This window comes from Protopterus annectens, chromosome 10.part0 (assembly GCF_019279795.1).
Source record: "Protopterus annectens isolate FY-2018-M chromosome 10.part0, PAN1.0, whole genome shotgun sequence".
NCBI classification, from domain to species: Eukaryota; Metazoa; Chordata; order Ceratodontiformes; family Protopteridae; genus Protopterus; species Protopterus annectens.
Genome location: NC_056744.1, coordinates 546,297,521 through 546,315,991, shown reverse-complemented (window position 1 = coordinate 546,315,991; position 18,471 = coordinate 546,297,521). Strand labels below are relative to the sequence as shown.

The 18,471-nt window shown below is 41.1% G+C and overlaps 1 protein-coding gene across 2 annotated transcripts in view; it reads left to right on the top strand.

The window, feature by feature from the left end:
- The window catches only part of HSD17B7 (hydroxysteroid 17-beta dehydrogenase 7), a 306,654-nt gene that overhangs the window by 142,907 nt on the left and 145,276 nt on the right, over positions 1-18,471 (top strand). For both annotated transcript variants that reach the window (XM_044085404.1, XM_044085405.1), the window contains exon 4: positions 13,125-13,239. In XM_044085404.1, the coding sequence (XP_043941339.1) occupies positions 13,125-13,239 (115 nt within the window). The remainder of the gene's footprint in view (positions 1-13,124; positions 13,240-18,471) is intronic.

Genomic DNA, 18,471 nt, shown 5'->3' with positions numbered 1-18,471 from the left:
TTTGCAATGTGGTTTTGACTCTTTAGAAGCATCTTGCAGGGCTGCTGTCACTGGATCTGTTTTTAGAAGGCATGCTTGGCTTAAGGAGCAAAATTTGTCAGATCATGTTAAAGCTAAATTACTGGATGCTCCCTTAAACCCAAACCGCCTGTTTGGCAACAAAGCAGAAGTATTCAAAAAATATGGAGAAAAAGCTAAATCTATGCAAACTGCTAAAGATTTCCTGCAAGTGCAGCCTCACAGATTTAGTAGGCATTGGCCTTCTAAGAATTGGTCCTTTCCTCTCTGTCTTCCAGGCTTTCTCAATCCAAACCCAGGAACAGCAGACCACCTAGGCTACAGTCTCAAGGTACTCGCAGGCTTAAGCAGTGGGGGGCTCCCACTTCCAAAGCTGGAAGTAGTAAGACACCCCCCTATGGTAAACAGGCACAATGACTTAACCTTAAACCTTCCTGTCCTGCTCTACTGCATGCTCCGTTAGGAAAGATCGCACTGCATGCAAAAATTGGGAACTCATTACCCAGGATAAATGGGTTTTAAATATAGTTTCCCAAGGATACAGATTCCAATTCCACACCTTACCAACCCCAAACGGTTGGCCAGACCTATCCCCAAATCAGTGGGCCGAGGCTCAACAGCAGGATCTTTCTCTTCTAAGTATCAGGGCTATTCAACCTGTCCCAGCAGAAGAAAGGGGACAAGGTTTTTACTCAAGATGTTTCCTGGTACCCATCCTGGACATCTCTATTCTAAACACCTTCTTGGTAATCCCAAAATTCAAAATGCTAGCACTTCATCAGCTGCTTCCTATGCTGGGCAAAGATGCCTGGTTGGCAATCCTAGACTTAAAGGAAGCTTACCTGCACATTCCAATAAGGGAATCTTGCAGGAAATACCTGCGCTTCAGAGCAGGCTACATGCACTATCAGTTCTCCGGACTTCCCTTTGGCTTATCTACTGCACCCAGGGTATTCACTAAGTGCCTAGCTCCAGTCATTGCATTTTGGAGGCAAAGAAATATTCAGATACCTGGATGGATTGTCTAATTCAGGCAGAAAGCCAGGACATGCTTCTAAATCATCTGGTATTTGTAATGAAACTTCTAACCTCACTGGGGTACACCATAAACGAAAAGAAATCTCATCTAGTACCCTGCCAACAAATTGTATTCCTGGCAGCATGCTTGAACACAACTTCCCAGATGGCTTACCTCACACCAGAGAAACCAGTTTATTTGACAGCCTACTTCAAACTACTGGCCACAGACCCAGCTATCTGCAAGGAAAATCCTGCAAGCCCCGAGGTTCATGGTCTCATTCTACTAATTCCATATGCAAGACTGCATATGAGGAAACTAACAGTGATATGTAAAAAGCCTATGGTGTCAACATTCACAGGATCTGGAATCAATGATCCCTATCATTCCTTGTATAAAGACAGAGTTCTTTTGTTGGGAAGAGGCCTGCTACCACAACAAGCAACTGACATTCATTCTATCCCCTCCCGCCTAAACCCTAACAGATGCATCAGACTATGCATGGGGGGCGGGGCTCACTTGGCAGGGCAGTGCATTCAGGGCAAATGGAACCCGAGTCGGATGCACCTTCATATCAGTCAAAAAGAAATGTTAGCTGTACAGAATTCTCTGAAAGCCTTCAAGGACCACAGTCTTCCAAGACAATTATTGGTAAAGACAGACAACACCACTGTTATGTGGTACATAAACAAGCAGGGGGAACCCACTTGTATCTCTCTGAAGACTAGTCATGGCTCTGTGGAACACAGCCTTGAGCTACCAAGTGCACCTACAAGCTCAGTTCCTGCCAGGCAAGCTAAATTCTCTGGCAGATGACCTAAGCAGAAATCTCATGGACCCACACGAGTGGAAACTGAAACCAAAGATATTCAGCATTTTGAGAAACAAATGGGGAAGTCCAGACATGGACCTGTTTGCCTCCCCTCAGAACTACCAATTGGACAAATTCTGCACAAGGACTCCCCATAGCCAAGCTTGGAAAATGGATGCACTGTCCTTCACCTGGGAAAGCCTCTCAGTTTATGCTTTCCCCCTCTGCCTCTCCTGCCAAAAGTGCTGCTAAAGATCAAACAAGACAAACCAAGGACAATACTGATTGCACCAGGCTGGCCATGCCAACACTGGGTACCCCCCTCTTACACAGTATGTCACTGCTGGATCCATGGCACCTGCCTCAGACCCCCTCCCCTGCTGTACCAGCAGTAGGGCCAGATTCTGCACCCCCAGCTTCAGACCCTGAATCTTGCAGCCTGGCTAATTCCCTCAGCTCTCCAATAGCATCACTCAGTAAGCGGGTACTATAGGTCATTCTGAAGGCCAGGCGGCCTAGTACTAGAAAATCCTATGCTGAAAAGTGGAAAAGATACTGTGCCTGGAGCCAGACTCAAGGGATGAGCGCAACAGTGCCCAGCTTACCGCATATTCTTCAATACTTAACAGAGGTGCTCCACAAGGGCCTTTCCTTCTCATTAATTCAAATTCATGCCTCTGCCATTTCAGCACCTTATAATACTGAGCCACCTCTCTTCTCTTCTCTCACCCCCTGCTGAAACAATTCCTCAGAGGGGCCAAAAATTTAAGGCCACCCAGAAGAGCCTCTACCCCAGTCTGAGACCTTAACTTTGTATTGGAGAAACTCACTCTACCTCCTTTTGAGACAGCTGCAACTGCAAAGTTGAAATTCCTTTCTTGGAAAACTGCTTTCCTTCTAGCCATCACTTCAGCAAGAAGAGTGTCTGAACTTCAGGCCCTCTTGGAAGTGGAGCCGTTCATCATCTTCCATGCTGACAGGATGTCCCTCAGGACAAATCCTTCCTTTATGCCCAAGGTGGTATCCAGTGTGGCCCTTAATCAGTCCATTCATTTGCCTACCTTTTATCCTAATCCACAGAACAAAGGAGAACGAATACTGCACATGCACAGACAACTAAGATTTTATTTGGACAGGACTAAGCCTCTCAGAAAAACTGAACAGCTGCTAGTTGCTTTTGCTGCATGGGCAGAGGGAAGGCCATTTCAAAACAAACCATTTCTAAGTGGATATGCCATTGCATTCTTTTCTGCTATAAGCAACATGGAAAACCTACCCCTCAGGGGATTAGATCACATTCCAGCAGGGCTGCATCTACCTCTACAGCCTTTCTCAGAGGTGTCCTTACCAGGGACATCCTAGAAGCTGCTACCTGGAGCTCTGTATATACCTTCACCAAGCATTACCACTTGCCTTAGAGCTGGTTTTGCCACTGCAGTCTTGCAGGGCTTAATAGCTGGTCGTAATGCTCTCTAACTTCCTTCTCCCTGACTTAGCTTTGGGAATCTATCTAATGTAATGACTGCAACAGTGAAACACGAATAACATCGTACAGTTGTGTACACTTACCATAAATGTAGATGTGTATTCATTTCTGCAGTCCTAGTTACCCTCCCTCCAGCCCTTCTCTTGGCTATACCTTTTTTCTTGTTTAGTGCATTTCAGCTTTCTGGTGTATTTGCTTTTTGTTGGAGGTGTAACCTTTTATATATGTATAATTCCTTCCCATTATGGGGGCACCTGACATCTTGGGCAAGAAAAACTGATATAATGGCATCGGCTGCATGCTTTATACCCGACTACCTGACGGTCATGGAAGATGAGACAGCATCCGACGCAGGACCCAAGAGCTGAAGGCTACCTGCAGGCAGATACCCAAATGTAATGACTATAACAGTGAATACACTCTAACATCTATATTTATGGTAAGTGTACACAACTGTACTATTTTGCCCTTCCCATATTAGGCTTTATTTGACCAATCTGTAGAAGATGTCCTTACGGAATTATAGAAAAATGAAAGATTATGCCTGCTGTGGCACAGATGTTTCACAGAGATATTCCATAGTATCCCTGTAAATCCGTGGCAATAAAATATACAAAATGTTAGCTATCACAAGCTTATTAGTACATATAGTTTGGCCAGTCTGGATGTGGAGAATCTTTTGTCCATTTCACAGGTATCTCTTATCTCAGCTGGCGATGCTTCACTTTGTTTTTCTCTCTCCCATGTACCCTCACCAGAGGACCAACAGTCTCTACAAATGCTTATCTCCTGTATTTTTCTTCTTGTATACCTATCCCGTCCACATGTTTCCTATCTGGATAACTTAGTAATGGCAGTTTCTCTTGAACACGTGTCACAGAACCTGCTGCTAATAAACCAATGCTGCTGCTGCACCCTGAGACTCAAAATCAACTAGGAGAAGTCCTTACTGCTGACAATAATGCAGATAGGTGTATCGGAGTAGTACTGGATTCAGCATTGCCAGCAACAGTCCTTCCAAATAGCAAGTCAAGAAAGTAACCTAGCAAAAGTGTCAGTATCAAAACAGAATGTGGCTCTGCTCAGTGCTAGAAGTCTAAACAATAAGCCACCTGACCTTGAGACACTCCTGCATTTGGAAAGCATCCTAAGACGTGTAATCATTGAAACATGGTTTAAATGCCCAGAAGGACCTTGTGCCATCAGACCCAATGGCAACTGTGGTGGCATGTAGATATTTGTCAGAGACCATATGACATCTATACAGATACCAAGAGACCCACAAATGGAACCTTTCAGTTTATCACCTATTATGGGACATCTTCTGTGACCAGTGGATGTTCATGTCGGATTCCTAAACTTCATGGATGAGTTCCCCATAAATAATAACTTCATTCTGGAAGATTCCTTTTTAGGTACCTATCAACTGACTGCAATACCTACACCTCCAGCGTAGGATATGCACATAATTTTGTAGATCTAATAAGTAACTCAATGAGTCAGATTATTGCAACTCCAAATAAGACGCAAAATATTTTTGACCTGCTACTTAAAAATGTAGCCTAATCATGTACAGCTCTGCTAGTAACCCCCTCTCTCTTTAAGTCAGATCACAAGATATAGCCTTCTGAAACAAATAAATAAAATTCAGAGACTTCAGACACACAGTCCTCTCAAATTCTTTGAAATTGTTAAAGTCAGTAATACAGCATCACATCAGTAGGTAGATTCATAAAGGAATTTTATACCCAGAAGAACAGATGTATAGAATTGGCAGTCCAATCTAGATTGAAATACAATGAGAAATTTAAATGCAAACTACTATGGTAGTCTACTGATAATAAATGAAATCTACAATAAAAGGAAAAAAGTGTTTGAGGGAATGCAACAGAGATATAAAGACCTCTCGTGAAAAAAATATATATAAGGATTTTGGCTAAGAATTATTCATGGCCTATTTTAACACCTCAAAATAACTCTTAAGTACTTTATTTGTAATTTTAGCCCGTTTTCCACAACATGGCTACCAATGGGGCTTGATGTATCAACATGATTTTGTACTTCCTCAAGCCTTTCTCTTTCCCATAATACTTTGTATGACTCATGCCAGACATAAGGAAGTAACTTTGAATTCCCGTGCCATTGACATATAATGGGATTTGGGAGGGTCACTGTTGTTTTCTTTACCTTCTGTAAAAAGACAAATTCTTTGCTGTCTCTAATCACCCTCATTTATGTTTGCCTCAGCCCTTGTTTTACACTGTACTTGGAAGTTATCCAGCCACACCCAGAAAACTAAGTAAAGTGCAGGCCTATGTTCAGGTGTCTGTTGGGTCTTTAAACAAATATAGTGCCTATCCCTTGTGTCTACTACACATGACCAGGCTGACCAAAACTGTAGTGGACATCTTTTACTACCAAACCCTCTTTCTAACTCCCTAAGTCTGTATAAGTACCCTATAGCCTGTATATCCTATATAACTGCTCCATTCATCTCTTTCTACTGTACTACACACCTGTACTTTCCTTTCTTCTTGTGCTGCTCATTTTAAACTAAATACATTCTAACCTCTCCTGGTCTAATTTCTCTACTCTCTCTGTATTAAAGTTTAACTAGCCTGTCAAGTCCTTTCTGGTGAGTCAGGTCTAGCCCACTCTATTTGGCCTTACTATGCTTGAGCTCACTCCACTCCCTTAACCTACCCCCATTCCCCACCCACCCCCAGGCTCCTGACCTTTGTACCTAACAGGCTATTCCCCCACAGCCTCACTCTCACTCCAACCTCACAAATAACAAACCATTCCCCTGCAGCCTTACTGTCACTACAACCTCAGAACTAACCACTCCCCTAATCTCTTATCACCAAACTACAACCTAAGCTTATGTTCAATACACTCATTCAACTACATCCAGCCCCTTTCCCCTCACTCTAATATCACCCATACTCTGTATTCTTTCCTGACCACCCCCCCCCTGCCCAGTCTCTCAACTCCAAGTATACCATCCAAGTACAAAAGATGTACCAAAACTCTACCTACTCCTGCGACATACCTATGTAGGATCCCTACATTTCCCATTCACCTTCTCAGGACAAAATGCTTTCACTAACACTTATAACTAACTTTAACTATTACAGCACACTTAACCTTCTACCATCACATTACAGCACACTTAACCTTCTACCATCACATTAGTAACACAAATCCTCAGACTAGCTTCCCCACCTACCCATTCGCCACCCAAGAAAAAATAATTTTACTATTAATATCACCATCAATTTACAACCCCTCAGATTTTGATTTTTGCCTTATTCACAGTACCTCCAACACCAATTACGCACCCACAGTTCCACAAACTACACCACATTTACAGAAAAATACGTAAAAATTATCTTTCAAATAGCACCTCAAATTATACTCTACAGCGACGTACACCCAAATCCTAGCCCTACAACCCCCCCCTGCAACCAGATGACTAACATTCTAAACCCCCCCCCCCCCAGGAAACCCACTAACCTTCTAATACTTAACATAAATATAAGAAGCATTCTGAATAAAATATCAGAATTCCATGCAACTCTGGCCCTTTACTCCCCTGACATAGTTCTCAAAGAGACCTGGTTAAAACCACAAATCAATGACGATGAATTTATCCCCCTTGGGTATAATGTTCTCAGACAAGACAGAACATCCAAAAGCGGGGAGGGGGGGTATTGCACGGCTCTAAAAATAGCCTGACTATTGATATGCTAGTCAACAACCTACTAAAGTTCGGTAATTCCAAAACTATATTCAGCAAGCTAAAAATCGATAAAGAAAAAAACACCTAAATATAATCGACACCTATATACCCCCCCCCCCCCGACAGTGACATTAATACAGTACAACCGATTCTAGACTGGGCTTCCCAAAACCTCCTCCAAGAAAATTTTAATAGGAGACGTAAATATTGACTGGTCCTCTCACTCTACCCCTCCAACCACATTAACATACATGTTTTCACTTGATTAATAAAAACACAATCCAAATGGATAAAGATTTTAAAAAGGAGTTCATCCTAGATTGGACCCTGACTAACTGGCCACCTAAACCCTACCTCTCCGGCTGCTTTCCAGACACCTTCAGCGACCACCTTACCCACCTTTGTAATAAGAAGCCAAATGAACCCTATAAAATCCACCACCCTCCAACAAATACGGTATACAAAGAATTTCAAAACTTAAGACTTCATATCTGCACTAAATCAATGCAATTGGAGACCACTCTCATTTCTCTCCCTGGCCAGTGTGGTTGGCTACATCAGCAACACCTTTTTTAACATTCTAAATCAACTCACCCCTATCAGAACTGTTAGAACTAAATCCAGCTATGCTTTCTGGCTTACCAAAGATACTCGACTACTACTAAAACAAAGAGGTAAAGCATGGGATGTATGGCAATACAGGCATTCCTGGAACTAAGGAACAAAGCTAAAAAATTAAGTCAGACAAAAAAGAATCACTGTACAAACATCCAGTCTAGACACAGAAATAAGCCACAAAAGTCCTGGGCTACCATTAGTAAAATCATGTAGCCAGGAAATACTTGTACTCCACCCCCAAACTTTGATACCATCACCAATAATATTGCAACCCAATTCAATGAATACTTCACCAAATCCATTTTAGCCTTCACCAGTAATCATTCTCCAACTTCAGATCCAATCCTGTTATCCTCATCTATTAGCCAAACTGCTTCTCCTTACAACCAGTCCCTACTAGCAATAATATACAAACATCTAAATAAAACCACAGCTCTGGCTGCTAACTTACCTGCAGAATACCTTAAGATTGCAGCCAAAGCAATCTCATATCCTGTTTTTTTTTTTGCTAATCAATTGCACGCTGTCAGAGCAATGCATCCCTTCTCTATGGAACATTTCACATATAATACCACTTCACAAAGTTGGTAACTCAGTGGAGCTATCTAATTAATGTCCATTGCAATTCTATCTCCCCTGTCAAAAATCCTTGAAAAAATGTGTACATTCCCAAATAATGGACTGTCTCTTTACCAGCCATCTTCTGACCAAAACCCAGTGCGGATTCTGTCCCAATCACAGTACTACCACAACCCTTATCAGCTTTACCAGTACCATGAATCAACATCGCAACAACAGCAACCATGTCTCCACTGTCTTCCTAGATCTCCCCAAGGCCTTAGATACCATCTCCCATGCCAAACTCGTAACTGCTCTCTCTGATCTTAATCTAAGCCACTCCACTCTTGCTCGGTTTCAGGACTATCTAGCTAACCGCCAACAGGCAGCAAAATGGCAAAATTATTTTTCCCCCTGCCTACCTGTCACCCTAGGGGTCTCCTAAGGATCCATCCTCGGTCCACTTCTCTTCAGTATCTTTACCAACCAACTTCACAAAGCCAACCATCATGCCACCCTTGTCCTGTACGCCAATGACTCCACACTAATCTGTTCCACCCCATCGCTTCCTCAAATCCAAAAATTAACTCAAGAATCCTTTGCCGCTGTTGAAAACCTGATTAGCCAACTCTCAACTAATACTTGACCCCAAAAAAAAAACAGCTAATGATATTCCATCCCATAAGAGCCTTAGACCCCATAACCCCATTCACAATATACTCCGCTAACAACACCCCTATCACACCTGTCCAACACACCAAACTGCTAGGAATTACCATAAGATCACGACATGAAATTTGATATGCTTGTTGTACAGTCAATATAAAAGTGCACAAAAAGCTTGGAACCCTATACAGATGCAAAAAGTACCTCACCAACAATAGTAAATCTACCATCACTAGAACCCACCTAATCAACACACTGTTCTATGCCTCCCCCATTAACAGCTTCTACTACAAAATAGCTAAATTTGTGACGGACTCATCCTCCAGTACACATCACTGCCTAACAATCGAGCAATCATCTTGGCTAGAATTACCTAACCTATTCGCATATAACCAACTTACAATGGCCCACCAATTCGTATATAAGCCCAACGAACTTTCTGCACTACAGAGCCTTCTTAACATGTATTCTAACCAATGCCAACTAAGATCCACCAACAAAGCATTGGTCAACATTACCAAAAGCAAAAATTTACCACTAGAGAATCCTTCTATTCTACTTATGTTGCAAAAACATGGAATTCTATCCCCCTTGAGATTAGGACCATAGAAAACCACAATTACTAAAAAAAAAAACCTTGGGTCACATTTAAACAGATCTCTGTTATGTAATTGTTCAGACCCTGGTTAGCCTTCCACAATGGTACATATTCGTATAGTAAACGGGTACATATGTTGAAAGCACTGTGCTAACTGACAACAGTTATTTTCTATATTCAAGGTTCAACTTGTGTTTTATTTTCTTAATTACTGTATGACTGCAACCAAATAACTGTTTGATGTGTCCTACAACTGCATTGCATCTTTTTCACAAGTTGTTTTATATTGCATAATTTTCTATGCTTATTTTTCTGTCTTAGCATACAACAGCTGCTACTTATTTTATAATGTACTTTTTAACTTGTGTATTTCAGGTATTGTGCTAACCTTTGTGGAGCTTTTCTTTCCAGGCCTCTGCTGAAAATGTGACTCATTCCCAGTTGGTATAGAAAACAAGTCGTATGTGGACTGCTTTAAAGCTCCTTAAACTCAGTCTCCTACAGGCTGCTGAGAGGCGACTTCTGCCTTTCCTAAAATCATCCGCTGATCCAGTCTTAATGGTCATGTTGCACATCCACAAAACAAATAGCACCAGAAACACTGGATCCAAGGACCCAAACCTAGACGTAAACAGGACATGCTGGAAAGAGAGCGAGAGAGAGAAGGGCAAGTTTTTCAAAGGCCATCTCTTCTGTGGAACAGGCTTTCCATTCATGTGAGCAGTGTTCTTCCATGCACTTAGCCTAGTATTTGCCTATGAACCTATCTGTGTACAGACTATTGCAAGCCTAGCCAATAACTAGACGTCAGACTCAAACTTTGTATCTTTGAGCCAACCCCTCCACCCAAGTGAAAGTTAAATCCAGTGGATAGTGAATCGCTAATTTACCCCTGGTCTGGCACCTATGTCTATGTTAGAAAAAGGTCACTTGTAAATGCTTGACCACTCGTGGCAGAGTTCTGTATAGCATTATATGAACATGCCCACAGACCCAATTCCAAACTTTAAAAAAGAAATTGGCAGTGTTTTGCAGGAAGCTGTTGAGGAGGGAATTATCAGTGTTAAAACCAAACAACTAATGGTCAATGATCCAGGTTAACAGTATTTGTACTTGCTGCCCAAAATTCATAAATCTCTGAATACGCCACCAGGCAGGCCTATTGTTTCGGGCATAGGCTCCCTCATGGAGCCTTTGTCTGCATTTTTGACTGAATATTTGAAACCACTTTTGCCATATATCAGAGCCAGATTAAAGGACACGACAGAATTTTTACAAATTGTATCCGAGTCTCAATTGGAACCGCATTGGTTGATGTGTACCCTGGATGTTAAATCACTCTGCACCAGCATTCCACATTGGGCTCGATTAACAGCATTAGAATTTTGGTTAAACAAGACTAACATCTATAGCCCAGGTTTCAACACATTGCTTATTTGTATGGCCGAGCATGTCCTTACTAAAAATGTCTTCTAGTTCCAACATGAGTGCTACTGGCAAATTCAAGGTACTGCAATGGGGGCATCTTTTGCCCCAATATATGCTGATTTATATATGGGATATATGGAGGAGCACATCATATACAATGACCTGCATAATTTGTATCTGCCAGAGATAGACATATGGAGATGATTTTTGGATGACTGTTGGCTTGTATGGAAAGGTAGCAGTGAATATCTGGAGGAATTCATTGAATATCTCAATGGAAATAAATGGGGTGCTGAATTCACAATTAGTCATCACATAAATGAGATTCATTTTCTGGATGTTCATCTACAGCGTCAAGCAGACAATACGTTACGTACTACTGTTTATCGAAAATATCCACAATACAACAGCCTGTTACATGCCACCAGTCTCCACCCCAAGCATACCATTAATAACATTCCAAAATCCCAGTTTTTGCGTCTGAAGAGAATTTGCTCTTCACAGCAGGATCTTGCACAATCCCATCATGATTTAGCTAACAGATTTTTAGCTAGGGGATATGGCAAACAGAATGTCAACTTGGCCATGCAATGGGCTAAAAACCAATCCAGAGATACCTTATTAGAATATAAACATCAAACTAGGAAGGATAACAAGGACACCTTGAGATTGGTCACCACATTTGGCAGAAATACAGCACATCTTGTCGATGTCATTGACAAACATTGTAACATTTTGAAGACCAATGTACAATTGGATGACATTTTGGGGGACAAATGCCTATTTTCTTACAGGCGGGGAAAAACTTTGGGTTCCCATTTTTCTCACTACAAAAAAATCATGCATTATGATGCAACTTATCACCAAACAACACTAACCGGGGGGAAATTGGTTGGCTCTTACCTTTGCGGACATTGCACCTTTTGCAAACATGTTTTCAAGACTAAAACCTTTATCAGTAAAAATAGTGGACAATTGTACAATATTAACTGCTTCGCCAGCTGTGGAACAGATTGGGTCATATATTTGGCCACTTTCACTTGTCAAGCTTTCTATGTGGGCCAAACTTCTAGACAATTTAGATTTCGAATGTCAGAACATTTAGGGGATATTAGGAATGCCAGAGCCACCAATGCTCTTTATAGACATTCACTGATTCACCATACAGCGAAATTCACTTTTACAGTATTTGACAAAATATCAGGCAATGGATCCTTCAAAACAGGGTGGCATAATATATTAAACATGAAGGAAAGGAACTGGATTGTAAAATTTGGTGGCCTCTTCCCACCTGGATTAAATGATAAATTGTAACACTTTCCCGTCCTATCATGAGTTGGATACCATTAGGTAGGACTCTGTACATAAGAGTATAACAGTTCTTAAACAGAGAATTATAAATAGCATATTAAAATATTAATGACAAGTACTAAGTGGAATAAAAGTTTTATTCTACATAGATTTTTATGTGGTTCCACATTGTTTTTTTCTGCCTAGGATTTGGTATCAGAACAATTTTGTTTTGTCCTGGACAGGAAATTATGTCATGGATACCTAATTAAATTAAGTATTTATTGCAGGGTTATCACTGCCATTTGAGATGTACCACTGATGAAAGCTTTATGCTGAAACCAGTCTGGTTCTAATAAATCTTTATGCTTCATGCTTCCAAGGTGCTGGCTTTTTTGTTCATGTATACTAGAGTTCTGTATACCCCCTTATACATTACTAATATTTCTGGGAGCATGGCTAGGCTTAAAAAGGTCCTTTAGGGTTGCTAGACTAGTACTCTCCTGTGATCCTGTGTGTGCCTTTATAGTAAGTCACAGTAGCACTTTTTCCTGTGTAAACGTATTACTGCAGAAGTCTGATTTAATAATACTGTGTTACCTTTGCTGGAAAACAGTACCATTTTACAAAATATTTTCTCACCGGTAATTGCCAGAGCCATTCATTTTTGACCTAGGTGGTTCTCAGTCCCTAAGAATGTATTAAAGATTGATCTCGTACCTACAGTAGTAGTTTTGGCCATAAAGCTAATATACATAGTTTTCTGAGAAGTATAAGATTTCTGATAACGTAAAACAATATCTGTACTGCATTTTCAACTGTACAATTACAGAACATGAAGAGTGTACACAAAAACAAATACTCATAGTTTCTTTTTTTGTTCTGTCATAGAAAAGTGGTTAGGATGTTTGCAACTGGAGAAGGACTTCTGACACAAGAGGACAAGCTCACACAGGATGGACTACAAGAGGTTTTTGCTACAAATGTCTTTGGACATTTTGTACTGGTATTTAACATATATTCTTTGTTCTGTAGTTACTAGTTTACTTTATACATTGTGTAATTAATGGCTAGTTTTCTTTTTATGCTGAAGGACTTATTGTTTAGACATATCCGACATCTGCTTGTTATACCATAGTGCCATGCCATTCACAGTAAATTTATTTTATCCGCTTAAGTGTGTCTGTATGCACAGCAATTTCAAAAACATAGTAACGTTCTCCACTATCAAAGACTAAAGAACCAGCAATAAATCGTTTAATTTCTTTCAGTATGTGGTGTAGTGTAGTCATTTGCCAGAACTGGCCAATAGTGCTTAAACGTTATCCAGCTAGATGATCCTTTACACTTGCATCAAAGGGTATGAAGCAGGAGTTGTTAGGGAAAGAAGACAATACGAGGAAAAAAATGATCAGGTGCTAAAAAAAGTAAAATGGGCCCTGGTATTCACAAAGATCATGCATAAATGTTGAAGTGCATTTTATACACTGTCTCTGAAATGCCTGCCTGCACTATCATGATTCAAAGGTTCTCCCTGGGAATACAGAGTGACTGTCCTAGTTTTCTTGAATGGCACACAGGATTGCCTGATATGATAATGCACTGCTGTGCTTGGAACTGGCGGTAACTTTGTAAAGACTAATAGCAATGCACAAAGCTGTTGTACAAGGCAGCTACTCACTGTATAACCTGTCTTACTAAGTGGCTGTAGAAGCTACTTATAAGGCACAGTACTCTACCTTCTTTACACAGTACCGCTAATACCCCAGTGTCATGATAATGAACAGCATTTTGGCTGCCTTACTTGCACAGTAGTGCTAATACCCCAGTGTTATGATAATGAACAGCATTTGGCTGCCTTACTTACTTACACAGTAGTGCTAATACCCCAGTGTCATGATAATGAACAGCATTTGGCTGCCTTACTTGCACAATAGTGCTAATACCCCAGTGTCATGATAATGAACAGTGTTCAGCTGCCTTGCTTGCACAATAGTGCTAATACCCAGTGTCATGATGATGAACAGTTCTCCACTCCCTTGTACAATAGTGCTCATTCTCTACTGGCATAAATTACTGTGATTCATGAATCTTAGTCACTATGCAGGCACTACAGTGTTCATTACCATACTATGCTAATGAGGGGAAGCTGGTGCTGGGCATCACCAGGGGAGGGGTGAAAAGTTAGTTTGTAGTAGCAGGTTTACCTGTATTGTACAAAGAGATAGAAGGTGCCTACATTGTGACATAGCTATCGCATTACTTAATGCTGCATATTGAGCATTATAATAGAACTGGAGGGGATCACTGCAACCATAGCAATTACAACTAGGGTTTGTATACCACTGGGCAGTTACAGCAGTTGTTTGCATGACCTTGGAGTCCCATGGTTTATATTATGGGACCCACTGTATACAATAATGTTGCCATGTGTATGAGTGGAACAGGATAAGGGAGTGGGACCTTTTTGGCAAGAGTAAATGATTAGGATGCAGTGCAACAGGATAATGCATGTATGACCCCACCCCATGGCATTTGAGAAATATTTGAATAAAACAGGGCTTTGTACCTCCATTTTGTGGGACATAAAGTCCTGAGCAGTAGTGGACTTGTTTTAGGAGTCTGAAAAGTATTCTGTGTGTGATATTTGACAATCACTGACTACTCCATAGATGCAGAATTGATTCTGAAAACCTCTAGGTCTGTCTTTGATATTTGTTGCTTGAAATTGTTGCCTAGCATAGTTTTTCTCCTAAATGGCATCCTTGTTCTAGTAAATGTAATATAGACTATCTTGTCATAAAAAGCTGTTGACTTTTGTATTTTGTTGTTTTATTTTCTTACTGAAACTTAACCATTCAACAGTTACAGTAGATATTTGATTCCTGCATAATACCATTGCTAATATGTTTTGATATAAATAGTTATATTAACAATTTGCTTTTGCTGTAGTAGTTCAATTTAATTTATGGTGCATTTATGTGTCATCGTACCTTTTAAGCACCTATTGCAAGACCACCAGTTATTGGAGAGCCCACATTTTGCCTCTCAGTAGTCATTTTGGGATTAGTGCTTCTGTTTTCTCCTGGTGAGACAAGGAGTAAAGTGACATTATTTCCTGGAGACTGCTGATCACCAGAAAGCTTAAAAACTGCTTTGTAGGTGACAGCTTGGAATCTTTGCTTATATTCTGATACTGGTGGGAGTAGGAGCAGAGTGCATGGATTCCGGACTCTTTGTTGTTGGAGAGCGAGTGTCTGTGCTTAAATTACTTGATTAGTCTGTTTGCTATTTGAGACATCTATCAGAAAAAGGCTATAAACCTTCAACATCATCTGGGACAAGACTGTGGATCACCAAACAGGCCGTGGCCTGCTTCTCTTCTTGGGCTTGGTGCTAACATTATGCTTCTGCTGAGAGAAGAAGCAAAGGAGTATTGCATCCCAACAGAGTGAAGCTGTGGTTAGACCAGCATTAGTAGTAGCCCAGGTAGTAGCCATTTATGCAACTCCCCTCTTTTTTCATCATTCTTGACAAGCTAATTCTTTGTTTTCAGTAAGTACTGCTTGCTTTATTTCTTACTTCAGAATACTTGCCTAAATACTTCATACTTAAATTTTCAGGGTCTACAAATCAGTTTCTCCTCAAGTATTTAGCAGTGCTCTGTACAGTCTCAGACGAGTGGCAGTTTTCCTGTAAAAGCACAATTGAAATTTCTCCAATAACTAATTGCACACAGGACAACTAGTTTGCAGTGACAAGCACTGTCCACATAGTTGCAAACCGGATACCTCTGACAGTGATTGATATTCTCACTCCCAACAGTCTAATCAATAAAAAAGTGTCTGCCATGTATATGAACTTTCCTACTGTCTCCATTACTGACTTGATGGATATGGGCATCCTGAGGCAATGTAGAAGTTGCCTCATGTTTACTAAAAACCAGTTAATTCTCAAACAAATTGATAAGGTAGATGTATTTACACAACGTCACTGTAGGTAAAGCTCTCACATAAAAGTACTCCTAATGTCAATAAGGTTGTCAGTAGTACACATGCTGCACCCATCATGCACAATTCAAAGCAGACATATAGACCCGCATATACTGAGGTGCTTACATGTAACCTTCCTAAACCACAAAGACCTCCTAGACAAAGTAAAAAATACCCTCAGCAGCCCCAAATGCACTCTTTCAAAACACCCACATCAACACATAGAGCTACATCTCATGGAGCCTCTACCTCTAAGCCCATAAGGCAAGTCACCACACAATCCAACATTCTAGTCATTGGAGACTCCATTGTGAGACACACTGATGTCCCTCTCACCATGCTGAGTTAAGAGAAAGTTACGGTCAGTTACTTATCAGGGGGCTATGATCCGCCACATTACACATGCACTCAGGTCACTGGGTCACAATTACCAGTATGACTCAAGTTATAGTCCATATGGGAGTAAATGACCTGAGACATACCTCTCTAGACTATGTGAAGAGAGACATCATAGAGCTTTCAGAATGTGTCTGAGGCTGGTATGAGCCTAGCATTGAGCAGCATTTTACCTTCTCCAAGGATGATGCCACAATATGAACGAAAGATGATAGGCTTTAACAAGTGGCTTAGTTTCTGGTGTCATTTTAAGGGGGTGCAGTATTTGTCAGCATAGAAGGAGATGGTCAACAGACCACGTTGCTTTGCCAGGGATGGTCTGCACCTCTCATCTCTAGGCTTTCAAATATTAGCTAAAACATTTTCTTCCCCCGTAGTGCCTTTTTTAGGCAATGCCAAACTGAACCTACTTCTGACATAGCAAATCAAAGCCAAGAAAATCTAAAGGTATTACTGCTCAATGCTAGGAGCCAAAACAAAAAAACTCCACTCTCTGGAAGCTCTCTCTACCCTAGAGAATGCTGATGTCTGTGCGGTCTCTGAGATGTGATTTAAAGATGCGGAGAGTACACCAACAGTGCAAGGTTATAATGCCTTCCACACGTTTAGACCAGCTGCTTCACAGGCAGGGACTAAAGGTGGAGGTCTCTCTGTTTACATCAAAAATAAATATACTTCAAGGCTGGTCAAACAGGACAATGCACTTGAGCTGTTCCATGTTCAAATCACCGTAGGTAAAAGCCAATACCACTTCCTTGCAAGCTATAGGTCTCCGTGTATGACCCAGGAAACCCATACCATGTATTTAAACTTTAGAAGCCCTAACCATCCAACCTAATACCATATTCATGGGTGACTTTAAGTACCCTACTATTTACTGGGAATCCTATATGACGTCAAACGTACATGCGCAGAGATTCCTGGATTTTGAAAACACAAACTCCCTGGACCAGTTAGTCAGTACACCAACCAGGGGTGCAACCATACTGGATCTGGTCCTCACTAATATGGTAGAGTGCTGCAACACCCCCTACTGTAATGCCTTCCCTGGTAAGGTCAGACCACAAAGTGGTCTCCTTTGAAGTAAAAATAAAACCTGGACCTCAAGTAAACCGAGAATATTCAGTGAGAACCTGACAAAATTTCAAGATAAGTCCTGAAAATACTTCTGCCTGTACAGAACTGTTCACAGAAACCCTGTACAAGCATGTTAATAGCTGTATAGAGGCAGCTGTACCCCCTTGGATGAAGTACAGAACTAACTCAAAAAACAAGCCACCCTGGTGGAATCACAAAATCAATCGGATGTATAACAGGAGGAAGAAAATCGTGGTAACTATTAGGAGGTGTAGCACCCAGCAGGATAAAAGCACTCTCATTAAACTTAACAAACAACTCGGAGGATAAATAGTTTACCAAAGCCAAACATGATGCAAGTTTGGCCTCCCAGGCCAAGAACAACCAAAAAGCATTCTTTAACTATGTCCACAACCTCAAAGGCAATGCACAATTGTGTGCAGAAGTCATTGTAAATGGAGCCACCTATACTGAGCCAGAAGATATAGCAAACCCCCTGGCTGATGAATTCAGCTCCAACTTTACTCCTGTCTCTCCGTCATCCTTCCCTCAGGAAATATCAAATATAACTCCCACTATTATCACTAGGGAACAGGCCCTTAATGCTCTCTCTCTAAGACCAAGAACACTGCATCACTGGGCCCAGGCAGTATCCCGGGGTGCTTTCTAAGTAGCATGAAAAATGACCTATCAGGGCCTCTGAAATTATTTAACTGTAGCCTCCATACAGGGTTTGTGCCTCATGAATGGAGAAAGGCAACAGTCATCCCTCT